This window comes from Microcaecilia unicolor, chromosome 3 (assembly GCF_901765095.1).
Source record: "Microcaecilia unicolor chromosome 3, aMicUni1.1, whole genome shotgun sequence".
Lineage (NCBI taxonomy): Eukaryota > Metazoa > Chordata > Amphibia > Gymnophiona > Siphonopidae > Microcaecilia > Microcaecilia unicolor.
The window spans coordinates 291,253,284-291,279,134 of NC_044033.1; the positions used below are offsets into that span (position 1 = coordinate 291,253,284).

General features: G+C 44.2%; 1 protein-coding gene across 3 annotated transcripts in view; it reads right to left on the minus strand.

Annotated features, from left to right (window-relative positions):
• COL2A1 (collagen type II alpha 1 chain) overlaps nt 1–25,851 on the minus strand; it is a 308,500-nt gene that overhangs the window by 76,545 nt on the left and 206,104 nt on the right. For all 3 annotated transcript variants that reach the window (XM_030198168.1, XM_030198167.1, XM_030198166.1), the window contains one exon: nt 18,557–18,610. In XM_030198168.1, the coding sequence (XP_030054028.1) occupies nt 18,557–18,610 (54 nt within the window). The remainder of the gene's footprint in view (nt 1–18,556; nt 18,611–25,851) is intronic.

Sequence of the window (25,851 nt, forward strand, 5' to 3'; positions counted from 1 at the left end):
CCTATGGAACTTGGGGCTTGGGATGCATTTATGCTAGTAGTGCAGAACTTCCTTGGGAACAGACGAGCTGAAAACTATGCTGAACTAGTAGACAACATGCTTAAAGCATATGAACAACTTGGCTGCCGGATGTCATTGAAAATGCATTTCTTACATTCCCATCTTGAATTTTTCCCACCCAATTTGGGACACGTGAGTGACGAACATGGAGAGAGGTTCCATAAAGATATTTCTACAATGGAGAACAGATATCAAGGCCGCTGGAATCCCAACATGATGGGGGACTACTCCTGGGTTTTGCAACAGGAAAATATGACCGGTCACAAACACAAAAGCAGATGCCTGAAACACTTTTAACAGTACTGGGCCTTACTGAAGTAAGACTTTTAAACTGGAATATGAGACTAATTTTGAAATTTTGTTATTCCATTACATTTTCATATACTGTTTACTACGGAAACTTTGATGTAGATCAGGTAACTGTTGGAGTAAAACTCGTTCTGTAAAAAATTATTCAATGTTTTCCAAGGCTTAATTCATTTGGGCAAACTTATGAATAACAAAATTTCCTATCATGTTACAACAATTCTGACTTTGGATTTGGAATACGCACACTGAATTTAGTATAGGACAAATGGTTTTTGCCCAGTAGCACACAAAAAATTTTTTTTTGTTGTGCTTATAAACAATAAACAAACCAGTGTAATGCAGGAGCAAAAACTCTACTCAAACTCCTAAAGGTATCTAGGATATGGATAGAGAGCTCAAACATCAGTCACATTCAAAGAATGAAATAATATTATAGTCTACCCAAACATAGTTTAAAAAAAGAAAGAAAAACATTTTTTTTTAAAGAAAGAAAATTTTTTTGTGAAAAGGAGAGATTCTCAGAGGCTGAACTCACCCAAGTAGACTGCCCATAAGCATAGGCTTGTCCTAGTGGGTTGATGGGTTTCTCTATCATTGAGTCTCTCCTGAGATTAATAAGTGCACCCAAAAGCTCCCTAATGCTCTGTGATCCTTATACTCTGTCATAAAACAACAAATATTGACTATCCGTGTAAACTAAGCAGACTTAACTTCTCAATCCATGCCCCAGTACTTGTCCCACCTAAAGAAATGTTCCCTACTAAATTTTTTGTTTTCTTCTTTGCTGGAAAATGCATACAAGTTAAATACTCTGTGTCCAATAATCAAAATACAGAAATAACTCTCCAACCTTAAACTAGGCTTATAGTATATCTTTTATTTAATTTTATTTATTTGTTGCATTTGTATCCCACATTTTCCCACCTATTTGCAGGCTCAATGTGGCTTACATAGTGCAGTAGTGGCAGTCGCCAATACCGGCATGAACAAATATAAAGTGAGGTTATGACAGACTAATGATCAGAATTGATAGACATATTGGGGGTCAAGGGGAAGAGTAGGTTATGTCCAATATGAACATTTATATTGTTGTGTTGCGGGTTTAGGCATTTAGGTTGAGTCATTTGAGTATGCCTTTTTGAACAGGTAAGTCTTTAGAAGTTTCCGGAAGATTAGGTGGTCGTATGTTGTTTTCACAGCGGTCGGAAGCGTGTTCCATAGTTGTGTGCTTATATAAGAGAAGCTGGATGCATAGGTTGATTTGTATTTAAGTCTTTTGCAGCTTGGGTAGTGGAGAGTTAGGTATGTTCGTGTTGATTTTGTTGTGTTTCTGGTTGGTAGGTCTATGAGGTCTATCAAGTATCCCGGGGCATTGCCGTAGATGATCTTGTGAACCAGGGTGCAGATTCTGAACGCAATACGTTCTTCGATTGGGAGCCACTGTAGTTTTTCTCGTAAAGGTTTAGCGCTTTCGAATCTTGTTTTTCCGAATATAAGCCTGGCTGCTGTGTTTTGAGCAGTTTGGAGTTTCTTTATGATTTGTTCTTTACATCCCGCATAGATTCCGTTGCAGTAATCTAGATGACGTGGAGGGGCATAATCGAACGTGAACGCCCATCTCCATGGGCATCTATGTCCGAAAACGGGGATGTGGTGGGACAGACCGTATTATCGAAAAAGATGGGCGTCCATCTTTCGTTTTGAAAATACGGTTTGGACGGACCAAATGCCATAGATTTGGTCCCTTCTGAGATGGGTGGGGGTTTTTTTAGCGATAATGGAAACTAAAAATGCCCAGCTCAGAAACGTCCCAATCCAAGCCATTTGGTCGTGGAAGGGACAAATGTACAACACTACCATAGCTCTTAGGGGTGAAGGGGGCAACTACATGTGGGTACAGTGGGTTTTAGAGGCCTCCCATTTACCACCACAAGTGTTACGGGTGGGGGTGGGGGGGGGGTGGTGGGCCTGGGTCTGCCTGCATGAAGTGCACTGCAGTACCCACTAAAAGTGCTCCAGGGACAGGACTTGTTGCTGGTGTATAACCTTGGCACAGCAGTTAACACCTGAAGACTAATCTCGCTGAAAATGTCCTTTATTTGAATAAGCACCTTTACACACAGTTAACTGCAGATCAGAGGTTGTGCCCCACTGGCAATGAGTCTCGCTGGTACTGAGATTAGCAGTAGGTCCGAGCTGGCAGAATAGTGTACAATGCACTCTTTCAGCAACATTCAAAGTAATAACTAACGTTCTCTAACGTGGGTAACACATGAAAGGGATCTAAAAGTGTCTTACACAAATGGCCACTACCTCATGGACTACCGAAAATAAAACAGGGCACACTCTGACCCAGTAAGCAGAGGGCAAAGCACCATGGGAATAGAGCCTACCAACTACCAACATCGTGAGCATTTAACACAAGCTAGTGGAATCACGGAGCCCAATACCCTACACCCACCATGATGCATTGGTGATGTGACTCTGCAGTGCCCTTAACAGAAAAGGTGTCACACTCACCCGAGACCCACATCAGAACCAGGGAAAGCCTGTCAGAGGATATTACACATTCTGCTGTCACGGAGGTGGGTACGGCATTTGAGGCTGGCATACAGGCTGGGAAAGAAGTTTGTAAAGTGGGGTTTTTTTTGGTGGGAGGAGGTTAGTGACCACTGGGGGAGTCATGGGAGGTCATCCCCGATTCCCTCCGGTGGTCATCTGGTCAGTTGGGGCACTTTTTTGGGACTTGGACCCAGGGCGTAGCCAGACAACAGATTTTTGGTAGGCCTAGGCAAGAATTGGGTGGGCACCAGTGTTCTCCCCCCCCCCCCCCCCTCCAAAAAAAATTTATCTCAGCTGGTGGAAAAACACTTCTTTCCACCTTGGCAGCAGGTATGCACTGAAAACTGAGCATGTGCATGTGCCGGTGTTGTGGAGAGTAGCGTTTTCGTTACTATCAGGGGGAAATCTTCAGCTGGCGGAGCTTGGGATTCCCACCAGTTACCACTAAACATGTGCTACTGTTGGGTGGGCCTGAGCCATAAATGGGTGGGCCCTGGCCCACCTGTGGCTACGCCACTGCTTGGACCTGAAAAAAAAGGGTCCAAATAAAGCAGACCAAATTCTCGTCAAAAACGCCCTTCTTGTTTTGATTATCAGCTAAAGACGCCCATCTCTCCTTGGCCGATAACCACGCCCCAGTCCCGCCTTCGCCACGCCTCCGACACGCCCCAGTGATCTTTGTTTGTCTCCGTGACAGACTGCAGTTGAGGATGCCAAAAATCGGGTTTTGATTATACCGATTTGGGCGCTCATGGGAAACGGACGCCCATCTCCTGATTTGGGTCGAAATATGGGCATCTTTCTCTTTCGAAAATAAGCTGGATAGTACCATGGATTGTACTAAGTTGCGAAATATTTCCCTCGGGAAGAAAGGTTTCACTTGTTTGAGCTTCCACATTGAGTTAAACATTTTTTTTGTTTTGGCTTTCACTTGGCTCTCCAGTGTGAGAGTTCGGTTGACTAACTCCGAGAATGTTCAGGCTGTCTGAGATAGGGAGGGTGTGATCTGGGGTGGTTACGTTGGTGGGTTTGACTGTGTTATATTGGGATGTGAGGATGAGACAGTGTGTTTTTTCTGTGTTGAGTTTTAGTTGAAATGTATTCGCCCAAGAGCTCATGATGTTCAAGCTGAGTTTGATTTCTTCGGTAATTTCCGTTAGATCATTTTTGTAAGGGATGTACAAAGTGACGTCGTCCGCGTATATGAAAGGGTTAAGGCCTTGATTGGATAGGGACTTGGCTAGTGGGGTCATCATTAGGTTGAAAAGGAGCGGTGATGGTGGCGATCCTTGAGGTACCCCACAGTCCGCTTTCCATGGTGATGATATGGTCGATTTCGATTTCACTTGATAGGTTCTGGTCGTTAGGAAGCCCTTGATCCTGTTAAGTACACTTCCACCGATCCCGAAGTATTCTAGTATGTTAGTAGTATGTTATGGTTCACCATGTCGAAAGCGCTAGACATGTCGAATTGTAGGAGAAGTATGCTTTTCCTGTTGCAATTTCTTGTTTGAATTTGGCTAGGAGTGTATTTAGTTCTGTTTTGGTGCTGTGGTTGGAGCGGAATCCTGATTGTGATTCCTGTAGTATTGTGAATTTGTTTGTGTAGTCAGTGAGTTGTTTGGTAACCACGCTTTTCATCAGTTTGACTACCAGTGGGATTGAGGCTACTGGGCGGTATTTGGTGATATCGTCTGTTTTTTTCTTGGTATCTTTCGGTATTGGGGTGAGTAGGATGTTGCCTTTTTCCTTGGGGAGAAGCCCATGTTGAAGCATGTAGTTTAAGTGGGATGTGAGGTCTGCTATGAATTGGTGGGGAGCAGATTTTAATAGGTAGCTAGGGCAAGTATCCAATTTACAGTGCGTCTTAGAGAACCTATTAAGCACTTGATTGACTGTTTTGACAGTAAGGGGGGGGGCGAAGCTTGTCCAAAGTCTGTCTGCTGGGTATTCGCTGGGGGTTGGGTCCAAGCATTCGATTAAGGTTTTTTCGTGTCTTTGTAGTCAGTATAACCTTTTGGCTTGTCTTGTTGCGTATTTGTATTTTCTTTGAGTTTGTCTATACGCAAATACTAGGAGCCTGAGACATAAGATGGGAGAGCTCGAGTACATTGCACACAATGAAAAATTGGATATTATTGGCATCTCTGAGACTTGGTGGAAGAAAGATAACCAATGGGACACAGTCATACAGGGCTACAAATTATATCGTAGCAATAGGGTGGATAGGATTGGAGGAGGGGTAGCACTGTATGTAAATGAGAACCTTGACTCAGATAGGCTGCAAATATTGCAGGAGACAAAACCCCTATTGGAATCTTTGTGGATTGAAATTCCACGTGAAAAGGGGAAAAGGACGGTGATAGGAGTGTACTACCGTCTGCCTGGCCAGGACGAGCAGACGGATGCAGCAATGTCAAAGGAAATTAGGGAAGCGAATAAATTGGACAATGTAATATTAATGGGTGATTTCAATTATCAAGCAGAAAAAAACAGCACAAAGGGCCTTTAAAAACACAGGGAACACACTTCTTTCATAAAAAAATCCTTTAATAATAAAATTTGATTGGAGGAAGACCCGACACGGGCCGTGTTTCGGTGCTACCGCACCCGTGTCGGGTCTTCCTTCAATCAAATTTCCATTATTAAAGGATTTTTTTATGAAAGAAGTGTGTTCCCTGTGTTTTTAAAGGCCGTTTGTGCTGTTTTTTCTGCTTGGACTTTTTTTGTACTTAGCTCCCTCTCTTTGTTGCATTATGATTTCAATTATCCACATATAGACTGGGTTAATGTAACATCGGTACACGCTAGGGAGGTGAAATTTCTTGATTAAATCAAGGACAGCTTCATGGAACAGCTGGTTCAGGAGCCCACAAGAGAAGGAAAAATACTAGACTTAGTCATTACTGGAGCTCATGATCTGGTGCGGGGGAGGGGGGGTGAACGGTGCGAGGGCCGCTTGATAACAGTGATCATAATATGATCAGTTTTGATATTGGCATTGAAGTAAGTGTACTTAGGAAACCAAATACACTAGCGTTTAACTTTAGAAAAGGTGATTACGACAAAATGAGAAAAACGGTGAAAAAAAGACTGAAAGGAGCAGCTCGCAGGGTAAAAAACTTGCATCAGGCATGGATGCTGTTTAAAAACACCATCCTGGAGGTACAGGACAAATATATTCCGCATATTAGAAAAAGGGGAAAAAAGACCAAACGTCAGCCGGCGTGGCTAAACAGTAAGGTAAAGGAATCATTAGAACCAAAAAACAATTCTTCACAAAGTGGAGAAGAGAACCCACTGAAAGTAACAAGATGAAACATAAGGAATGCCAAGCTAAATGCAAAGCGGCGATAAAGAGGGCAAAAAAGGACTTTGAAAAAAAGTTCGCGTTAGAAGTGAAAATACATAGTAAAATTTTTTTTAGATACATTAAAAGCAGGAAGCTGGCTAAAGAATCGGTTGGGCCGCTGGATGAAAACGGTGTTAAAGGGGCGATCAGGGAAGACCAAGCTGTAGCGGAGAAATTAAATGAATTCTTTGCTTCGGTCTTTACCAAGGAGGATTTGGGAGGGACACCGGTGCCGGAAAGCGTATCTGAAGCAGGCAAGTCAGAGAAACTAAACGAATTCTCTGTAAACCTGGAGGATGTAATGGGGCAGTTCTGCAAACTGAAGAGTAGTAAATCACCAGGACCTGATGGTATTCATCCCAGAGTATTAATAGAACTGAAAAATGAACTTGTGGAGCTACTGTTAGTAATATGTAATCTATCCCTAAAATCGAGTGTGGTACTGGAAGACTGGAGGGTAGCCAATGTTACGCCGATTTTTTAAAAAGGTTCCAACCACGAACGGGAGAAGGGGGGGGGGTTGAGGAGGGAGGGGTGGGAAGGTATAATGGGTTGGGGAGGAGGGGAGTTATAAAACAATTTTGGAGGCACTCAGTCCCAATAGCAGAATAACAAACAGTACGAGTTTGGTTGTTTGAGATAGCATCAGAGATTAGGAGGTATGTGTAATGTCTGCAATAAGTGGGATGTATAAAGCTCATGAAGGGGTGAGGGATGGAGCTGGAAGGGAAGGGGGCAGTGTTGTGGGGGGGAATAAAAAATTTGAGGATGTTAACGTCATCATATTTGTACTTAATATGTTTTGTCACATATTGAAAATATTGAGATGTTGATGTGAATTTTGCTATATCATCAATAAAAATAGTTGAAATTAAAAAAAAAAAAGGTTCCAGAGGAGATCCGGGAAATTATAGACCAGTGAGTCTGACGTCGGTACCGGGCAAAATGGTAGAGGCTATTATTAAGAATAAAATTACAGAGCACATACAAAAACATGGGCTGATGAGACAAAGTCAGCATGGATTTAGTGAAGGGAAGTCTTGCCTCACCAATCTACTGCATTTTTTGAGGGGGTGAGCAAACATGTAGCGTATGCCTTGTAGCGCTATAGAAATGCTAAATAGTAGTAGTAGTAATGGAGAGCCGGTGGATATTGTGTATCTGGATTTTCAAAAGGCATCTGACAAAGTGCCTCATGAAAGACTCATGAGGAAACTGGAGAGTCATGGGATCGGAGGTAGGGTATTACTATTTATTTATTTATTTATTGTGAACATTTATATCCCACATATTCCCACCAAGGCGGGCTCCATGTGGCGTACAAGGCAGGAGAAAGTACAACAAATAACAGTAGCGTGAAGCAGAAGAGAAGAGAGAGAAAAGAAAAAAAAAAGGAGAGCAGGGGAGGGAGGGAAAACTGAAGGGAAAAGGAAGGAGGGGATGTAAGGATCAAGCTGCTGAGGAGAATGAACGATCACATAGGTAGGTCTTCAGGGATTTCTTGAATAGGCTGTGATCCGTGGTCTCTTTTAACGATGATGGGAGAGCGTTCCAATAACGGGGACATTGGAAGCAAAATGAAGATGCAAAGAGCAGCTTGTAACGTAAGTTCTTGCAGGAAGGAAAGTGGAGGTTGAGGTAGGTGCAGGAGGACTGCATGGCGTTCCTAGGTGGGAGGTCGACCAGGCTGTACATGTAGAAAGGAGCATCCCCATGAATAATTTTGTGTGTAAGGGCACAGACTTTGAACTCAATCCGCTCCTTGATCGGGAGCCAGTGGAGCTTCTCATGACGGGGTGTTGCTGCCTCAAATCGAGATTTACCAAATAGCAGCCTCGCCGCTGTGTTCTGCGCTGTCTGGAGTTTTTTAAGGATTAAGAACTGGTTGAAAGATAGGAAGCAAGGAGTAGGGTTGAATGGTCAGTATTCTCAGTGGAGAAGGGTAGTTAGTGGGATCCCACAGGGGTCTGTGCTGGGACCGCTGCTTTTTAACATATTTATAAATGACCTAGAGATGGGAGTAACTAGTGAGGTAATTAAATTTGCAGATGACACAAAGTTATTCAGGGTCGTCAAGTCGCAGGATGAGTATGAAAGATTACAGGAGGACCTCGCGAGACTGGGGGATTGGGCGTCCAAGTGGCAAATGAAGTTCAATGTTGACAAGTGCAAAGTGATGCAAGTAGGTAAGAGGAACTCGAATTACAGCTATGTCATACAAGGTTCCGCTTTAGGAGTCACAGACCTAGAAAGGGATCTGGGAGTCATAGTTGATAAGACGTTAAAAGCTTCTGCTCAGTGTGCTGCGGCGGCTAAGAAAGCGCACAGAACGTTGAGTATTATTAGGAAAGGGATGGAAAACAAACACGAGGATGTTATAATGCCGTTGTATCGCTCCATGGTGCGACCGCACCTCGAGTATCGTGTCCAATTCTGGTCGCCGCATCTCAAAAAAGATATAAAGGAATTAGAGAAGGTGCAGAGAAGGGTGACGAAAATGATAAAGGGAATGGAACAACTTCCCTATGAGGAAAGCCTGAGAAGGTTAGGTCTCTTCAACTTGGAGAAAAGGCGGCTGAGGGGTGATATGATAGAAGTCTACAAGATAATGAGTGGATTAGAGCGGACAGTTGTGAAGCATTTGTTTACACTTTCAAACAACAACAAAACCAGGGAACACAAGATGAAGCTAGAATATGGTAGATTTAAAACAAATAGGAGAAAGTTTTCTTTACTCAGTGTGTAGTTAGACTCTGGAACTCGTTGCTGGAGAATGTAGTGACAACAGCTGGCCTTACGGAATTTAAAGGGGTTTGGACAGATTCCTGAGGGAAAAGTCCATTGAACATTATTAATTTGGGGGGGGGGGGGTTGCCGGGTTCTTGAAGCCTGGATTGGCGGCTCTCAGAGACAGGATGCTGGGCTTGATGGACCCTTGGTCTTTTCCCAGTACGGCGGTACTTATGTACTTGTTTCCATGCACTGAGTGTTTGTGTATCTTTTGCTTTTTTCCATGCTCGCTCGAATTTCCTGGATTGAGTTTTTAGTTTTTTCAGTTCTTCATTGTACCATGGTATTGAGTTGTGCCTATGTGTGGTTCTTGTTTGTATGGGTGCTATTTCATCGAGTACGTTTTTACATCTTATGTCCCAGCCTGAGAGATAGTGTGTGGAGTCCGTTTGTGCTGTTCATTCATTGTTGTACATCTGTTGCCAGAATGTTTCCGGATCTATTTGGCCACTTTTGCTGTAAGTTGTGCATTCTTTTGGACGGTGTGAGCCCTTTTTTCTCCATAGTAGGGATAGGTTTAGTTTATAGTGGTCTGACCATGATGTGTTTATCCATTTGATCTCTAATATTATTAGATTCTGGTCTGAGGATAGTTTGTGGGAGATAAGGTCTAGTGTGTGCCCTTTGATATGGGTTGCCTGAGTGTGTGGGCATTTGAGGTCCCATTGATGGAGGAATTCCTTGCATTCGCGTGCGTTGGTAGAGTTTGGGTCTTCTAGGTGGAGGTTGATGTCTCCCAGTATTAGGTACTTTGCCCCTACCCCACCCCATGCTCCACCTCTACCTCACTCCCAATTACTTCAATGAGGGTAGCAGTGCAGGCTTCAGTGGCCAATTGAGAGCTAAAGGAAGTACAAGGAACTGCACTCTTCTTCAGCCCCCATTAAGCCACGGTCCTCCAACATACATATGGTATTGAAAGCCAAACACAGAACACCAAACACATTCTGCATCCAGAGAACCTCCTGGCCTTCCATCAACAATGGATGCAGAGCACAGCAAGGACATTTCCCCATAAAACTCACCATACAAAGAAATTCTGGTAATCTCAATAACAGACATGTTGTAAAGTAATTTTAAAAAAATCTACAAACAAAAAGTCACTCAGAATCTAGGGCAAATCTACCATGCCAACACTAACTTCCAAAACAAGGATCCTCTACTTTTGAAAAGCGGCTCTAAAATATTGATACATCTATCAAGAAAACTGAACAAGCCAAATTACTATAGAATGCTACATAGAAATTTCATGGTGACAGAATACCTCGGGGCCACGCACACAGAACACGAGCCAAATACAGAATAAGTGACCACAAACTCTATAAATATAAATTAAACTGAAACCCCAAGAAACCAGACCTTGCATGTAGTACAACACTAGAGAAACAAAAAAGAAAGGCATTTCCTCCTGTGCAAAATATAAAGGTATCACATGCCAGGGATGGTGGGGTTTTTTTTTTTTTTGGGGGGGGGGGGGGGGGTGCAAATAGGGCAATTGTGCTTGGCTCTCTGGCCAGAGAGAGCCCCAAGCCTGCCAGAAGCTGAAGAAGGTGCAGCCTGGTAATGGGCTTTGGGGTCCTCTCCCAGATTTCTTCCCTGGGCCCCAGCCATGTCTGACATATGCCAAATCTGACATTGTCTAATCACAAAATAGAAATAAAAATAATTTTTTGTACCTTTTTGTTGTCTGGTCATTTTATTTTTCATATCATATTGGTCCCAGTCTCTGGTTTCTGCTTCCCTGTGTCTTTCCTGTCCATTTGACATTTCTTCTGTCTCCATGTCCACCATCCATCTCCCATCTCTGTGTCCATATATTTCCTTATCCAGAATCTCCCGTGTTCATATCCCCGCATCTATCATCGTTCCTTTGTGCACCCATGTACCCCATGCCCAGCATCTCCCATCTGTGTTCCTATTCTCCCTCTTGTCTGGTATCTCCCCTCTGTGTCCATTATATCTCTATTCCCATATCTCCTCCCCCCCATGTCCATTGTATCTCTATTCCCATATCTCCCTCCCCACCCCCATGTCAGGCATTGCCCCTATGTGCCCATATGCCATCCCAATACAGCATCTCATCTGTGTCCCTGTCCCCATGCTCCCATCCAATGCTCATCTCCCTTCTGTTTCTTTGTACCTCTCTATGTCCCCTTTCTCCCTCCCACACACCTTTCCTAACCCCACTCCAACCAGCAACTTTCCTTCTCTCTTCCCTCCCCCTTATGCATCTGGTTCATTCTCCACTGTGGGTTCAGCATTTGACCCCCCCCCCCCCATTCCTTTATCTCCTTGATCCAACATCCCTCTCCCTTTCCTCTAACACTAACCCTTCCCCCTCTCATAGGTCCAGTACTTCTCTCCCTTCGTTCTCACCCCCTTGCAGGTCCACATCGCTCCCCCTTCCCTCCAGCCCTCCCCTGCATATCCAGCACCTCTCTCCCTTTGCTGCAGCCTCCCTTGCATGCCCAGCACCTCTCCCCTTTCCCGCCTGTCCTCCCCACAAATCCAGCAGCTCTCTCCCTTCCCTCCCACATCCTCACCCTCACCCAGCACATCTCTCCCTTCTCTCCCTCCTACATATCCAGCACCTCTCTCCCTTTGCTCCCACCCACATATCCAGCAACTCTATCCCTTCCCTCCAGCACCTCCTTACATGCCCAGCACCTCGCTCCCTTCTCTCCAACCTCCCACCCACAAGCATGCATGTCCAGGGCCCCTCCCCTCCAACCCCCATGTCCAGGGCCCTTCCCTACCCTCCCCTCCAACCACCATGTCCAGTGCCTCTCTCCCCTCCCACAGTTCCAGCATCGCCACGGCGCCACCTCTGTGTCTTCCTTACCCACCCCCCATCCTTGCCGCAGCGTTTGCTCTCTCTATCATCGCCGCCCAGCAGGAATTTCAAACAGCGCGTCAGCGCTGTGTCAGAGCCATCCTCTCTGCCACGTCCCACCCAACCTGCATAAACAGGAAGTTGCGCGAGATGCGGCAGAGAGGAAGGCGCTGACGATCTGTTTGAAGTTCCTGCTGGGCAGCGATGATAGAGTGAGCAAGCGCCGCGGCAAGGATGAGAGGTGGGTAAGGAAGACACGGAGGTGGCGGTGCTGGAACTGTGGGAGGAGAGAGAGGCGCTGGATGTGAGGGTGGAGGGAAGGGAAGAGGCGCTTGTGCTGGACATGGGAGTGAGGTTGGAGGGAAGGAATTAGTTTGGGTGTAGCGCTTCTGGGTGGGCCTGAACCAAGACTGGATGGGCCTAGGCCCACCCAGGCCCACCAGTAGCTGCGCCCCTGAGTCAGTCTGGTGAGGTGTGGTGCGTCTGGTCATACTTTGGTGGTTATATAGCATAGGTATGATGTTGTGTTCAGCAAGAGGGGTGGTTGGTGTTAGGTGAATCAAGGATAGGGAGTAGATTGTCAGGATCAGTTTGCCAGTGTTCATTTTGGGGTCTGTTCGATCATGACTGCTGATGTGCCGTGATTATATGGGTACTCACAGTTAGATGTTCGAAGGATTGCCCTGGGGTGCAGAGGCTCCTTGGTTGTGTCGATGGTTGGGGGTATCGCTGACGTTCCTTAAATTTGTGCTCTGGGTCATTGGGTTGAGGTTGGTTCCTGGTGGGATGGCCTCAGTGGGGGTTAAGGACTCCAGTCGGGTAGGTTCAGGGCCCTGTTTTCCTCCAGAGAGGGCGTAGCCTTCGCATTCTACAGCTGCCGCGATCGGCTTGGGATCCTGTAGTCCTCGCTATTCTGTGTGTTCGTGGTGGGCAGTCGGGTGTTTGTCGCTCACTCACCTTCCAATGTGCGCAGGGGCGTCAGTGCGGCCAGAGATGTCGAGGGCATGGGAGTGTGCCGTTATCCTAGAATAACTCCGCCACCTGAGTCGTTTCACCGCCGCTGTCTCTGTCAACCAAGCCACAGCAAGTCCGTCCTTGGCGTCAGCCCAGCCGGCAGAAGTCTTCGTTCGCTCGTCCTCAATCCGCGCTCATCCTCCGTCTATCGGTGAGGTCTTCCGTCTGGGAGCAGAGGCGGGTGGGGGAATGATATCACCCAGGCGGTGCCATGGCCACGAGGCAGGGTTGGAACCGCGATCAAGCCCCAGCGTCTGACCGCTTGCCTCAGCGGCCCTCGGTGTATCTCACTCAGCAGCTCCTATCGTTGCAGCTGGCAGAGCTGTGCAGGTCCGCCTATGCAGCACCGCAGCCATGAGGCAGGACTGTAGCCGTGGTCTGGTCCCGGCACCCGACCTCTCTCCTCGGCGGCCCACTGTGTGTCCTGGAGGTATTCCGCTCAGCGGCACCCTCCGACACAGCCGGACTGTAGCTGCGGTCTGGCCCCGGCGCCCATCCTCTCTCCTCGGCGGCCCACGGTGTGTCCTAGAGGTATTCCACTCAGCGGCACCCTCCGACGCAGCTGGCAGACCGTGCGGTCAGGAACTATGCCAAGAGTTTTGAGACATGCAGTGATGACTATCAAGACTATATTTTATAGTGTGTCAGTAAAATATGATTCTGAAAGCTAATTTCACTAAATTATGTTTCTTGCTCTGAATTCTTTGATATTTTCTTTGGACAGAGCAGATGTTAATTAAGACAAGATAATTTGCACATGACCTTGAAAGATCAAATAATAATCATGCTTAAGATGGCTAATATTTAATGAAATTCCACATTTTTTTCTAGTTTACTAGTTCAGAGAGCAATATGGCTACACTTCTGACAGGTTCCACAGAACTCTCCTCCTAAGCAGAGAAATCACTCACTATTTATTCTGTCCTCAGGAAAGCTCCTCCCCTTTGACTGAGGCTCAGATGAATTCTTTCCGATGCTGGTTGGAGTAGTGATGGAGGTCCTTGCTGGAAAAGAAGTCTTTTTGGCAGATTTGTTGAGAATGGAACCTGGCTTGTCCCAGAGAGATTCAGTGAAGGTCCAGAAAGGTGCAGATCATCTAGCAGGTCCGTGCTGTTGGACAATAATTCACGGTTTCCTCCTACAGTCAGCTCCCAATATCACCAGTATTGTAAGGAAACATATATATATATGTAAGGAAACATATATATATATATACTATAGGAAGGATAAACAATCATTTAAACAAATAATCCTACATTCATAAATAATACTTTCTAATGACTGAAGAAAAAAGGAAAAAGAGGCGCACTTATCTCTCTACCAGTAGGACAATTTTTACGCCTACGCCATATTTGTTCTTCTGAGGATATGTTTAAACAGCAAGCCCAACATCTATGGCTACGTTTAAAGCAAAGGGGATATCTAAGTATGCTCAGCGCTCACTACTTCTATTGGATAAACCCAGCGAGACTCTGGATAAATTTGTTTGTGCTCTAACTTACACAGATCTTGCACCTCAAATCGTCTAGGCTATCAATCAGCATTGGGATGTTCTCTCATTTCATCAGGCTTTTCAACAACGCCCCTGCATTGCATATTGCAGAGGGCGGAATCTGCATGATGAATTGGTTCATTCTCTTTATAGAGAAAACATTGACAATCAACCCTTGGATAAGGGCCACAAGGCTTGTGGCCATTGTCAGTTTTGCTCCACAACCATAGAGGGCCATCAGTGGCAACATCCGTCTGGTAATGGAAAGATCTACCATATGAGAAGCACTATTACGTGTGACACTTTTGTCATTTACGCTATCATCTGTCCCTGTCAAAAGTGGTATGTGGGACGGACTATTCACAAAGTGAAAACACGCTTGACGGAACATAAAAGTAGACTGAAGAACCACAATATTACAGCTCCTATGGTAGCACATTGTTTACAGTTTCATCATCAGTTTTTCCAGCTCGTGGAAGATTATTGACTATGAGTGGAGGAGTGGACTAGTGGTTAGAGCACCGGTCGCAATCCAGAGGTGGCCGGTTCAAATCCCACTGCTGCTCCTTGTGATCTTGGGCAAGTCACTTAACTCTCCATTGCCTCAGGTACAAACTTAGATTGTGAGCCCTCCTGGGACAGAGAAATATCCAGTGTACCAGAATGTAACTCACCTTGAGCTACTACTGAAAAAGGTGTGAGAAAAATCTAAATAAATAAATATGTGGCGCCCTCTCAGAGAGGAGGGGACAGGGAACGTGTATTAGCTAGGAAAGAACAATACTAGATTTTTGAATTGGACACTACAATACCGAATGGTCTAAATGACTTTATAGAATGGAACACAGTCATTTAACATCCCGTCATTAATGTACATCGTGTGGGTAGGTGGGAGGGTATTTTTGAATAATATTATTAATAACATTATCATTTCCTTTGTTCCACTCATATTAATTAATTTTTCTGTATCATATTAATTTAAGTTTTATTTTCGTTTTTGTTTTGCTTTTTCATTATTTAGTTTCTAATGAATATGGTCTGCAAATTTGACGTTATCACTGATTCTTCACGTTTTTACGTGAAACTGACCACTTCCGGCTTTGGGTGTATAATAGCGGGAACTCCATTGAGCTCAGGTTAAGAATGATTTTGGCGCAGTATGTGTTTATTCACAGGAACAGGCAGCATAGAACAGGGTCCCTGATGAAGATCATCGCAAAACCCTGCAGAGTCGGACATAGACGGTATTCTGCCAATATTAAAGGTTGATTAAGTCATCAGCAGCGACGGCGGAGATAATATCGGTCAACGCTGGATTTAACAGCAGCTTCTGGGTAGAGTGCACACACCCAGCAGCGCAGAGATAAGCGTGCCTCTTTTTCCTTTTTTCTTTAGTCATTAGAAAGTATTATTTATGAATGTAGGATTATTTGTTTAAATGATTGTTTATCCTACCTATAGTATAATATATGTTTCCTTACAATACTGGTGATATTGAAATCGATATACTATAAGCCTAGTTTAAGATTGGAGAGTTATTTGTGTATGTTGATTATTGGACTCAGAGTATTTAACTTGTGTATGCATTTTCCAGCAAAGAAAAAAAACAAAAAAATTAGTAGGGAACATTTCTTTAGGTGGGACTAGTACTGGGGCATGGATTGAGAACTTAAATCTGCTTAGTTTACACGGATAGTCAATATTTGTTGTTTTATTACAGAGTATAAGGATCACAGAGCATTAGGGAGCTCTTGGGTGCACTTATTAATCTCAGGAGAGACTCAATGATAAAGAAACCCATCCACCTACTAGGACAAGCCTACGCTTGTGGGCTGTCTACTTGGGTGAGTTCAGCCTCTGAGAATCTCTCCTTTTCACAAAAAATGTTTTCTTTCTTTAAACTATGTTTGGGTAGACTATAATATTATTTCATTCTTTGAACGTGGCTGACTTTTGAGCTCTCTATCCATATCCTAGATACCCTTAGGGGTTTGAGTAGAGTTTTTGCTCCTGTATTACACTGGTTTGTTTATTGTTTGTGACCTGATAGTCAGCAGCACTAGGGACCACTGACTGAGGAGCAACAACTGGATTAGCCACATATGGAACCGAGTCCATGGCAGGTCATCCAAGGTGGACACCATGGTACCCAGTACCTGCATGTAATCCCATGCCCAAGGAGTAGGCAATTGGAGAAGGCTGGACAGATCAGCCTGCAGCTTCTTTTGACATGCTTCTGTAAGGAAGACCTTACCTACCCAGGTTTTAGTTGGCATAATAGACTGCGACTAAATTTAGTTGTATTTACCAGTACTCGGTTTATTCTGTAAAGTACATCTAATTTAAAACATAGTTTATAGAATACACTTTGAGTTCCGTGTGGAAATCTTAGCACAATATATAGAATCTCCTAAATGCTAAGAAGCTCATAGGTATAAAACGGGTTTCTTAGCATTTAGCGAGTGCTAAACTTTTGTAAAAGGGCATCTATGTTTGCTAACTTTAGCCATAGTAGCCCTCACAAGAAACTATTTCACTTTTAAAGATTAATTTTTATCTGCCATTATATTTCTACATTCTATGTTTCTATACTGAACATCAAACTTATGTCATAAAGAAAAAGTGGGAGTTTACTAAATAGATGTATCACAATATCACAGCTGCAGTCACCAAAGCTGGAAAGAACTGCACATCAAGCCCGGACGGAGGGGGCTGGAAGAAGACTCACCTAAACACATGGCATATACTCCTGACACTGTGAACTGACCTCACATCGGGAGTAGTACTTTGCTGACTCGGCGAGGACAGCCATAAATTACAAAACTAGCCCTAAGAAAAATAAGAGCCACTTACAGTATGTAGTCTTCATCAGTTGTGTAGTCATGGGGGCCTGGGCCCCCCAATTTGTATTCAGGGCCCCCCAAGATCTGATGGTTTCGCTGGCGGGGACCCAAGCCCCGCTAGCAGAAGTTTTCCTGTGGCAACATTTGCCGCTGCACTGCCTGCCCTGCTTTCTCCCTCCCCTGTGTGCATGCTCATTTTTAATGAAATTGAGCATGCGCAAGCTTCACGTATGCTCAATTTCACTAAACATGAGCATGTGCTCCGAGCTGGGAAAGCAGGGCAGGCAGCGCGGTGGCAATTACTGCCGCAGGAAAGTTTCTGCTGGCGGGGCTTGGGGATCCCCACCAGCCCAGGTATATGGGGTTACAACGAGGGTCGAGAGCATTGGTGAGGCGGGGCAAAATATGCGCCCCCCCCCCAAAAAAAAAAAACTTTGGGCTCATGCCCCCTTTCAAATTGAGGTCTGGCTATGCCTCTGCTTCAAGCTGTTGGCAGAGGCACAAAAATCTTCAAACGGTGCTCACGGTTCACCCCAAAGTAAGGCACAACACAGCTTGCTCCTTAGAAGTGTTTGACTCCTCTTTCTTTTTGGTGTTTTTTTTTTAAACCTTCTTAAAGAGGCAGGTTTATTTTCTTCTCTGTTTAACCTCAGGGGCAGAAATACCAGGGCAAGCAAGGAAATGGGGTAGGGACCTGGAGCTATCATGTTTACTCCGGAGATCAGATCCTCCCGACCCAGCTCTCTACCTCCCTCCCCTCCCCGACTTGCACAGTGTATGTCTATCCACCTCCCGAGATAAAGAGAATACTGGAAGTGAGCCTACCGCACAGGAGGATATATGGTAAAGCTCTGATGCTCTCTCTATCTCCACCTGCTGGTAGATGGACATAACCCACAAATCTTTGGATTGATCTGTGGGACGACATGGAACAGGCACAAGTTGTCTTGATGTTGGACAACAGATTCACATAGACCCCTATTTACTAACGCTTATCGCATGATGAAGGTGTTACCATGCATTATCTTCTGCAAAGCATAATAACATCATTATTGTGTGCTAAGCATTAGTATATAGGAGCCATAATTGGGACAGGATGATTCTACATTGAGATCGCAAAGTTGGATTTGGAATTCATTAAGTGGTTATTTTTCTTGTGCTTCATACTGAAGTGCCTGGTATTCCTCTTGGTGCATGTGCAGTGTCACAAGGAATAGGGAAGTGAGATTTAAGGATGTAGACAAAAGCTATGATGTCTGAGCATAAAGTGGAAATGTAATTAACCATATGCTAATACTTACAGCAGGGCCCTGGGCTCCTCGAGCTCCCTTAGGACCAGTAACACCAGTTGGACCCTGAGAAACAAAGTAGTAGAAAAGTTAAACCCCCTGTAAAAATGTAACTAAAATTAATTAACTCTAACCATAGACAAGATATACCCATATATGTGTTCCCACTACAGGTTACAGTTAGGAGTATTCCTCACTGCTATTCTCTGTAATACACCCTCACTATATATCCCACCACCATATGCTATGCTTTGCAATACACCTTCATTGGAATTATCATATGCCTCGTTGCTAACTGTGGGTGGTTTATTGTAAATCTACATTACAGACTGAAGGTCCATCAAGCCAAGTATCCTGTTTCCAACAGTGGCCAATCCAGGTCACAAGTACCTGGCAAGATGCCAGAACAGTAAAACTAATTTTATGTTGTTTATCTTAGAAATAAGCAGTGGATTTTCTCAAGTCCATTTTAATAATGGCTTATGGACTTTTCTTTTAGGAAAGTATCCAAATCTTTTTAAAACCCTGCTAAGCTAACTGCTTTTACTGCACTCTCTGGCAACGACTTTCAGAGTTTAATTACACATTGAGTGAAGAAATATTTTCTCCAGTTTGTTTTAAATTTACTACTTAGTAGCTTCATTGCATGCCCCCTAGTATTTTTGGAAAGAGTAGACAAGCGATTCACATCAACCCATTCCACTCCACTCAGTATTTTATAGACTTCTATCATATCTCCCCTCAGCAGTTTCTTCTCTAAACTGACGAGCCCTAGCCACTTTAGCCTAGGGCCAGCTCACCTGCCCGCCCTTAGCTCTCCAGCCCTGCTTTCTATTCCTGCCACCCGCAACGTGTTTAAATCTTTTAATTTTTTTTACCTGAAGTCGCAGCGCCGGCGTTAGTGAAAGGACAAATCTTGCCTCCTCCAGCCTTCCCTTCATTCCCTCTCAGTGTCCCACCTTCCTCTGACGTAGTTTTCTGTTTCCGCAGGGCGGGACACTGAGAGGGAATGAAGGGAAGGCTAGAGGAGGCAAGCCTGGTCCTTTCACTAATGCTGGCGCTGCGACTTCAGGTAAAAAAATAAAAGATTTAAACACATCGTGGGGTGGCAGGAACAGAAAGCAGGGCTGTCGGGGCGCTAAGGGCGGGCAGGTGGGGCTGAGGTACTGGAACTCGACGGGGGCAGGTGGAGGCTGGGGCAAGTTACTGGACATGGAGGGGAGGATAGGGGGCAAAGGAGAATCGCTGGACATGGAGGGGAGGGCAGAGGAGAATCGCTGGACATGGATGGGAGGGGACGGCAGGGGAGAGAGAAGAAATCGCTGGCCATAGATGAGAGGGGAGGGCAGAGGAGAATCACTGGACATGGTTGGGAGGGGAGGATAGGGGCAAAGGAGAATCGTTGGACACAGATGGGAAGGGAGGGCAGAGGAGGAACTGGACATGGATGGGAAAGGAGGGCAGGAGGGAGGGCAGGGGAGAGAGCAGAGTTGCTGGACATGGATGGATGGAGGGAAGGGCAGGAGAAATGCTGGACATGGATGGAGGAGAAGGAAGACAGGAAGAAGATGCACAAGGATGGAGGGGAGAGGGGAAAAATGCTGGATATGGATGGAGTGGAGGGCAGGGAAGAGAGGAGAAATGTTAGGAAGGAAAGACAGAGGAAGGAGATGCACAGGGTTGGAGAAAGACAGAGGAAGGAGATGCACAGGGTTGGAGGGGAAGGGAGAGAGGAGAAATACTGGACATGGATGGAGAGGAGGGAAGACAGAGGAAGTAGATGCACATGGATGGAGTGGAGGGGGAGAGGAGAAATGCTGGACATGGATGGAAGGGAGGGAAAACAGAGGAGGTGATGCACATGGATTTAGGGGAGAGAGGAGAAATTCTGGACATTGATGGAGGGGAGGGGAGAGAGAGGAAGTGAGATGAACATGGATGGAGGGGAGGAGAGAGGAGAAATGTTGGACATGGATGGGGGGGGGGGGAAGAGAGAGGAAGTGAGATGAACATGGATGGAGGGGAGGAGAGAGGAGAATGCTGGACATGAATAGAGGGGGAGAAGAAAAATGCTGGACGTGGATTGAAAGAGGAAGGAGATGCACACTGACAAGATGAAGGAAAGGGAAAAGAGGAGAAAAACTGCACATGAATGAATAAAATAGGCAAAAGCTGGATCCACTCTATACCTCCTCCAGTCAAGTCCGCAGAGGACCCAGCTTTTACCTATGGATGTAGGGCAAGAAATAAAGAAAGAGAAAAGTAAAGAAATAAATGGAAAGGAAACCCTGGAAACAGAGTTAAGGGAACAGATAGCAGCAGAATCAGAAACTGGGACCAACATGATCAGAAAAACAAAGTCACCAGACAAGAAAGATAGAAAAAATCATTTTATTTTCATTTTAGTGTCTGGAAGATGTCCAATTTGAGAATTTATATCTGCTGTCTTATTTTGCACTGGGTATACTAGAGCTCTAACAGCTTATAGAAATTATTTATAATGGAAAAAATCACAAGTTATTTTTTTTCTCCTATACTGGTATAGTATTTTCAATGATATTGCTTATATGTACCACAGCTGGTATAAGGGGTGTGGCTACCATAGGGGCAGAGCCATAGATGGTGACCCCGCCCACAGAGAACCGGTACCTTTTTTTCCTACAAAAAAAAGCACTGTGTGTGTTATAGTGTATTATTCACCTTTATTTTTTTTTAGACTAACAAAGTAAATTTTTATTTATTTATTTTTTTTTAATTTGTAAAATTTTTATTGAATAACCGATTTAACAACACTTTGGAGACATAATCTCCTATACATTTTGAATATATGAACATTTAACCGTGACCAACAACCCAATTTCTCCCTTTAACCTTCTCCCGTTAACCCCCCCCCCTCCCATCCCCCCTCTCCCCCCTCCACAGACACTCCCCTCTCCCCCTTTGGTTTATACAGCCCGTCCTCCAGTGACTCCTCCCAAGATCCCTTACTAGATGCAGCCACTCCTCTGCAGTCAGGCAATATTTCCCCCTATGCCTGTCTGTCAACTTTTCCAATGTCCACCACCGTTTTGAGTTTCTCTATCCAGTCCTGCCCCGTAGGACCCTTCGCTTGCTTCCAGTTCAAAGCTATAATTGTTTTTGCCGCCGCTAGACTCATTTGTTTGTTTCTACATTGCCACTTCTTCCCCCCCCCCCCCCCTTATTTCCCCAGTCCAATAGGCACCACTTGGGATCACAAGGGAACAGGAGACCCACTGCCTTGGTTAATAAGCCCGTTACTTCCTCCCTAAACACCTGTAATACTGGACATTCCCACCATATATGAAAATTATTATTCACCTTTAATACATGCTGTACTCTATAATACGCAACCTCTACATGCTATATTCATAATATAAACTCACTGCCATCATTGTATAGTTAGGTTTGTAATATACCCTCGCAGCATGTTAAGGTCTACAATGCACATTAAGGGTGCGCTGCAGTCTATAATGCACAACCTCTGCATGCTGCATCTGTAATATACCCTCACTGAATAAAATTGTCTATAAAATATCATCACTGCATGCTGAGGTCTGGAATGCAACCACACTGTCCCCTGGATTCTATATATGGTGACCAGATTAGGGTGTTTAAATCTGGGCACAATCCCAAGCTGCACACACAATTTAATTGGCTAACATGCTGTTAGCAACCAATTATTGATGTTAATCAACACCAATTAGGATTAGGGCATGCATCTGGCTGCACCCTATTCTATAATGCTTGGTGTCCAAAACCTATAGCTCTCAACTCAAAAGGGAGCATGGCTGTAGGAGGGCACGGACATTGTCAAGAGTGTTCTGAAAATCTGCGCGCATTATTACTGAATTTATTTGTTACATTTGTATCCCACATTTTCCCACCTATTTGCAGGCTCAATGTGGCTTACATAGTACCAGAGAGGCATTTGTAGACTCTGGTGTGAACAAATAGAAAGTGATGTTGTGGTAGTAAAAAGTTCATGCGGAACAGGCAGCGGAAGAGTTGTGATATGTCTATTGTGTACTTTGCTTTTGTTGTGTTGCAGGGATCAGGCATTTAGGTTGGGTCAGTGGGGTATGCCTTTTCAAACAGGTTAGTCTTTAATAATTTCCAGAAGTTTAGGTGGTCATACGTTGTTTTCAAGGCTTTTGGTAGTGCATTCCACAGTTGTGTACTTATGTAGGAAAAGCTGGATGCGTAAGATGATTTGTATTTAAGACCTTTGCAGCTTGGGTAGTGTAGATTTAGGTATGTTCGTGTTGATTTAGATGTGTTCCTGGTTGGTAGGTCAATGAGGTCTGTCATGTATCCCGGGGCTTCGCCATAAATAATTTTATGAATCAAGGTACAGATTTTGAAGGCAATACGTTCTTTGTTTGGGAGCCAGTGTAGTTTTTGGCAGAGGGGTTTTGCACTTTCAAAACGTGTTTTTTCCAAATATAAGTCTGGCTGCTGTGTTTTGGGCTGTCTGAAGCTTCTTTAAAATTTTTCTTTGGATCCCGCATAAATTCCATTGCAGTAGTCTACGTGGCTTAGTACCATTGATTGTATCAGGTTACGAAATGTTTCCCTCGGAAAGAATGGTTTCACGTGTTTGAGTTTCCACATTGAATGGAACATTTTCTTTGTTGTGGATTTCACTTGGCTCTCTAGTGTTAAGTTTCGGTCCAATATAACGCTGAGGATTTTCAGGCTGAGATAGGGAGGGTGTAGTCTGGGGTAATGATACTTGCAGGGTTGTCTGTGCTGTATTGGGATGAGAGGATGAGGCAATGTGTTTTTTCTTTGTTGAGTTTTAGTTGAAATGCATTTGTCCATGAGTCCATGATGTTCAATTTTGTTGGCAATTTCTGTCAAGTTGTGTTTATAAGGGATGTATATTGTGATATCGTCTGCATAGATGAAAGGGTTAAGGCCTTGGTTGGATAGGGACTTGGCTAGTGGGGGTCATCATTAGGTTGAAGAGGATCGATGATAATGGTGATCGTTGAGGTACTCTGCAGTCTGCTTTCCACGGTGGTGATATGTTTGAGTTTAATTTCACTTGATATGTTCTTGTGGTTAGGAAACCCTTGATCCAGCTGAGTATGTTTCCACCGACCTCGAAGTAGTCTAGTAGTCTTAGTAGTATATTATGGTTTTACCATATCGAATGCACTAGACATGTCGAATTGGAGGAGAAGGATGCTTTTGCCTGTTGCTATTTCCTGCTTGAATTTGGCTAGTAGAGTGATTAGTACTGTTTCAGTGCTGTGGAGGGGATGAAATCCTGATTGTGATTCGTGTAGAATTGAGAATTTGTTTATGTGATCAGTAAGTTGTGTGGTTACCAAGCTTTCCATCAGTCTGATTGCCAGCAGGATAGATGCTATTGAATGGTAGCTGGTGATGTCATTTGTTTTTTTCTTGGCATCTTTTGGTATTGAGGTGAGTAGGATATTACCATTTTCCTTAGGGAAGAGGCCTTGCTGGAACATGTAATTTAGGTGGGATGTGAAGTCTACTATGAAGCGGTCAGGGGCGGATTTTATTAGGTAGTTGGGAAAGGTGTCTAATTGGCAGTGAGTGTTGGAGAACCTGTTAATCGTCTGGGCAACTGTTTTGACGGTGAGGAGAACAAAGTTTGTTCAGGTTCGATCGGCTGGGTATTCTCCAAAGGTAGGGTCTAACTCATTGAGGAAGTTTTCAATATCGATGTTGTCCTGAGGTAGAGTGTTGTGTAGGTTAACAATTTTATCATTGAAGTACTTAGCAAGTTTGTCTGTGGGTGGGATGTCTGTATTTGTTGTAGTGACCAAGGTGGTGTCTAGGAGTTTGTTCACGAGTTGGTATAATTTCTTCGAGTCTTTGTAATCTGTCCCTATTTTAGTTTTATAGTATGATCTTTTGGTCTGTCTTATTGCATATTTATATTTCCTTTGGGTTTGTTTCCATGTATTCAGTGTATGTTCATCTTTTGTTTCTTTCCTTGCTCATTCGAGTTTCCTAGTTTGCGTTTTTAGCTTTTTCAGATCATCATTGAACCATGGTATCGAGTTAAGCTTACGTGAGGTTCTTGTTCGTAAGGGTGCTATTTCATCTAGTATGTTTTTGCACCTTTTATCCCATTCTATGAGGTAGTGTGTAGAGTCCGTTTGCGCTGTCCAATCGTTATTGTATATCTGTTGCCAGAATGTTGTTGCGTCTACTTGACCTCTTGTGCTGTAGGTTGTGTGTTCTTGTGTACGGTATGAACCCTTCTTGCGCCAGTTTATGGATAAATTTAGTTTATAGTGATCTGTCCATGATGTTTCTGCCCATTTGATATCTGTTATTATTAGGTTCTGGTCGGTTGAGAGTTTGTATGATATGAGGCGAGTGTGTGCCCTTTGATGTGGGTTGTTTGCATATGTGGCCATCTGAGATCCCATAAGTGGAGGAATTCCTTACATTCTCATGCATAGGCCGAGTTTGGGTCTTTGAGGTGAAGGTTGATGTCTCCTAATATTAGTATGTTGAGGTTGGTTACACATGTGTTTGAGATGGTCCATGAAGTTAGTCTGGCTTTCATTCCAGTTACCTGGTGGTTTGTAAAACAGGACAAAGTTCAGCTGATCACATAGGGATTTGTTGTGGATTCTGAATGAGGCAATTTCGAGTTGAGGTGTTATGGACTCGGCAGTGGTTTCGGTGGTAAAATGGGAACGATAAATTAGTGCTATGCCTCCGCCTCTCTTGTCCTTCCTGGTCCAATGTGTGATTTTGTATCCTGGGGGACACAGGTCTAAGATTATGGGGTCTTTTTGGGCATGGATCCATGTTTCAGTGATGAAAAGTAGATCGAGATTTTCTGGCATAATCCAGTCTATTATTATTGCTGTTTTGTTTACTGCGGATCTGGTGTTGGTGTAATCCACTTGAATTGTTTGGTATGGGTCTTCTGTGTTTGGTGTAGTGTGGATTTTTATTAGTTGTCGTTTCTTTATTGGTGTGATTTTGGTAGGACCTTTCTTTCCCTTCCGTTGTGATTGTCCGCATGTTGGTGTTTTTCCATTATTTGAGTTGCTGTCAGTTTGATGAGATATGGTGTATCCGGTTAGTCTTTGATGAGTATGTAGTAAGGGTATGATGTTGCTTTCTGCAACTGGGGTGATGAGAGTTATGTGGATCAGTGTTAAGGAGTAAATTGGTAGTAGTAGTTTGAAGGTGTTCATTTTGGTTTTGGGTCACTGTGGGTTCCTGATAGACCATGTTCGGATGGTAGGATGCGTGATGGGATTTTGTTTTGTGGTATGGGATCTCCT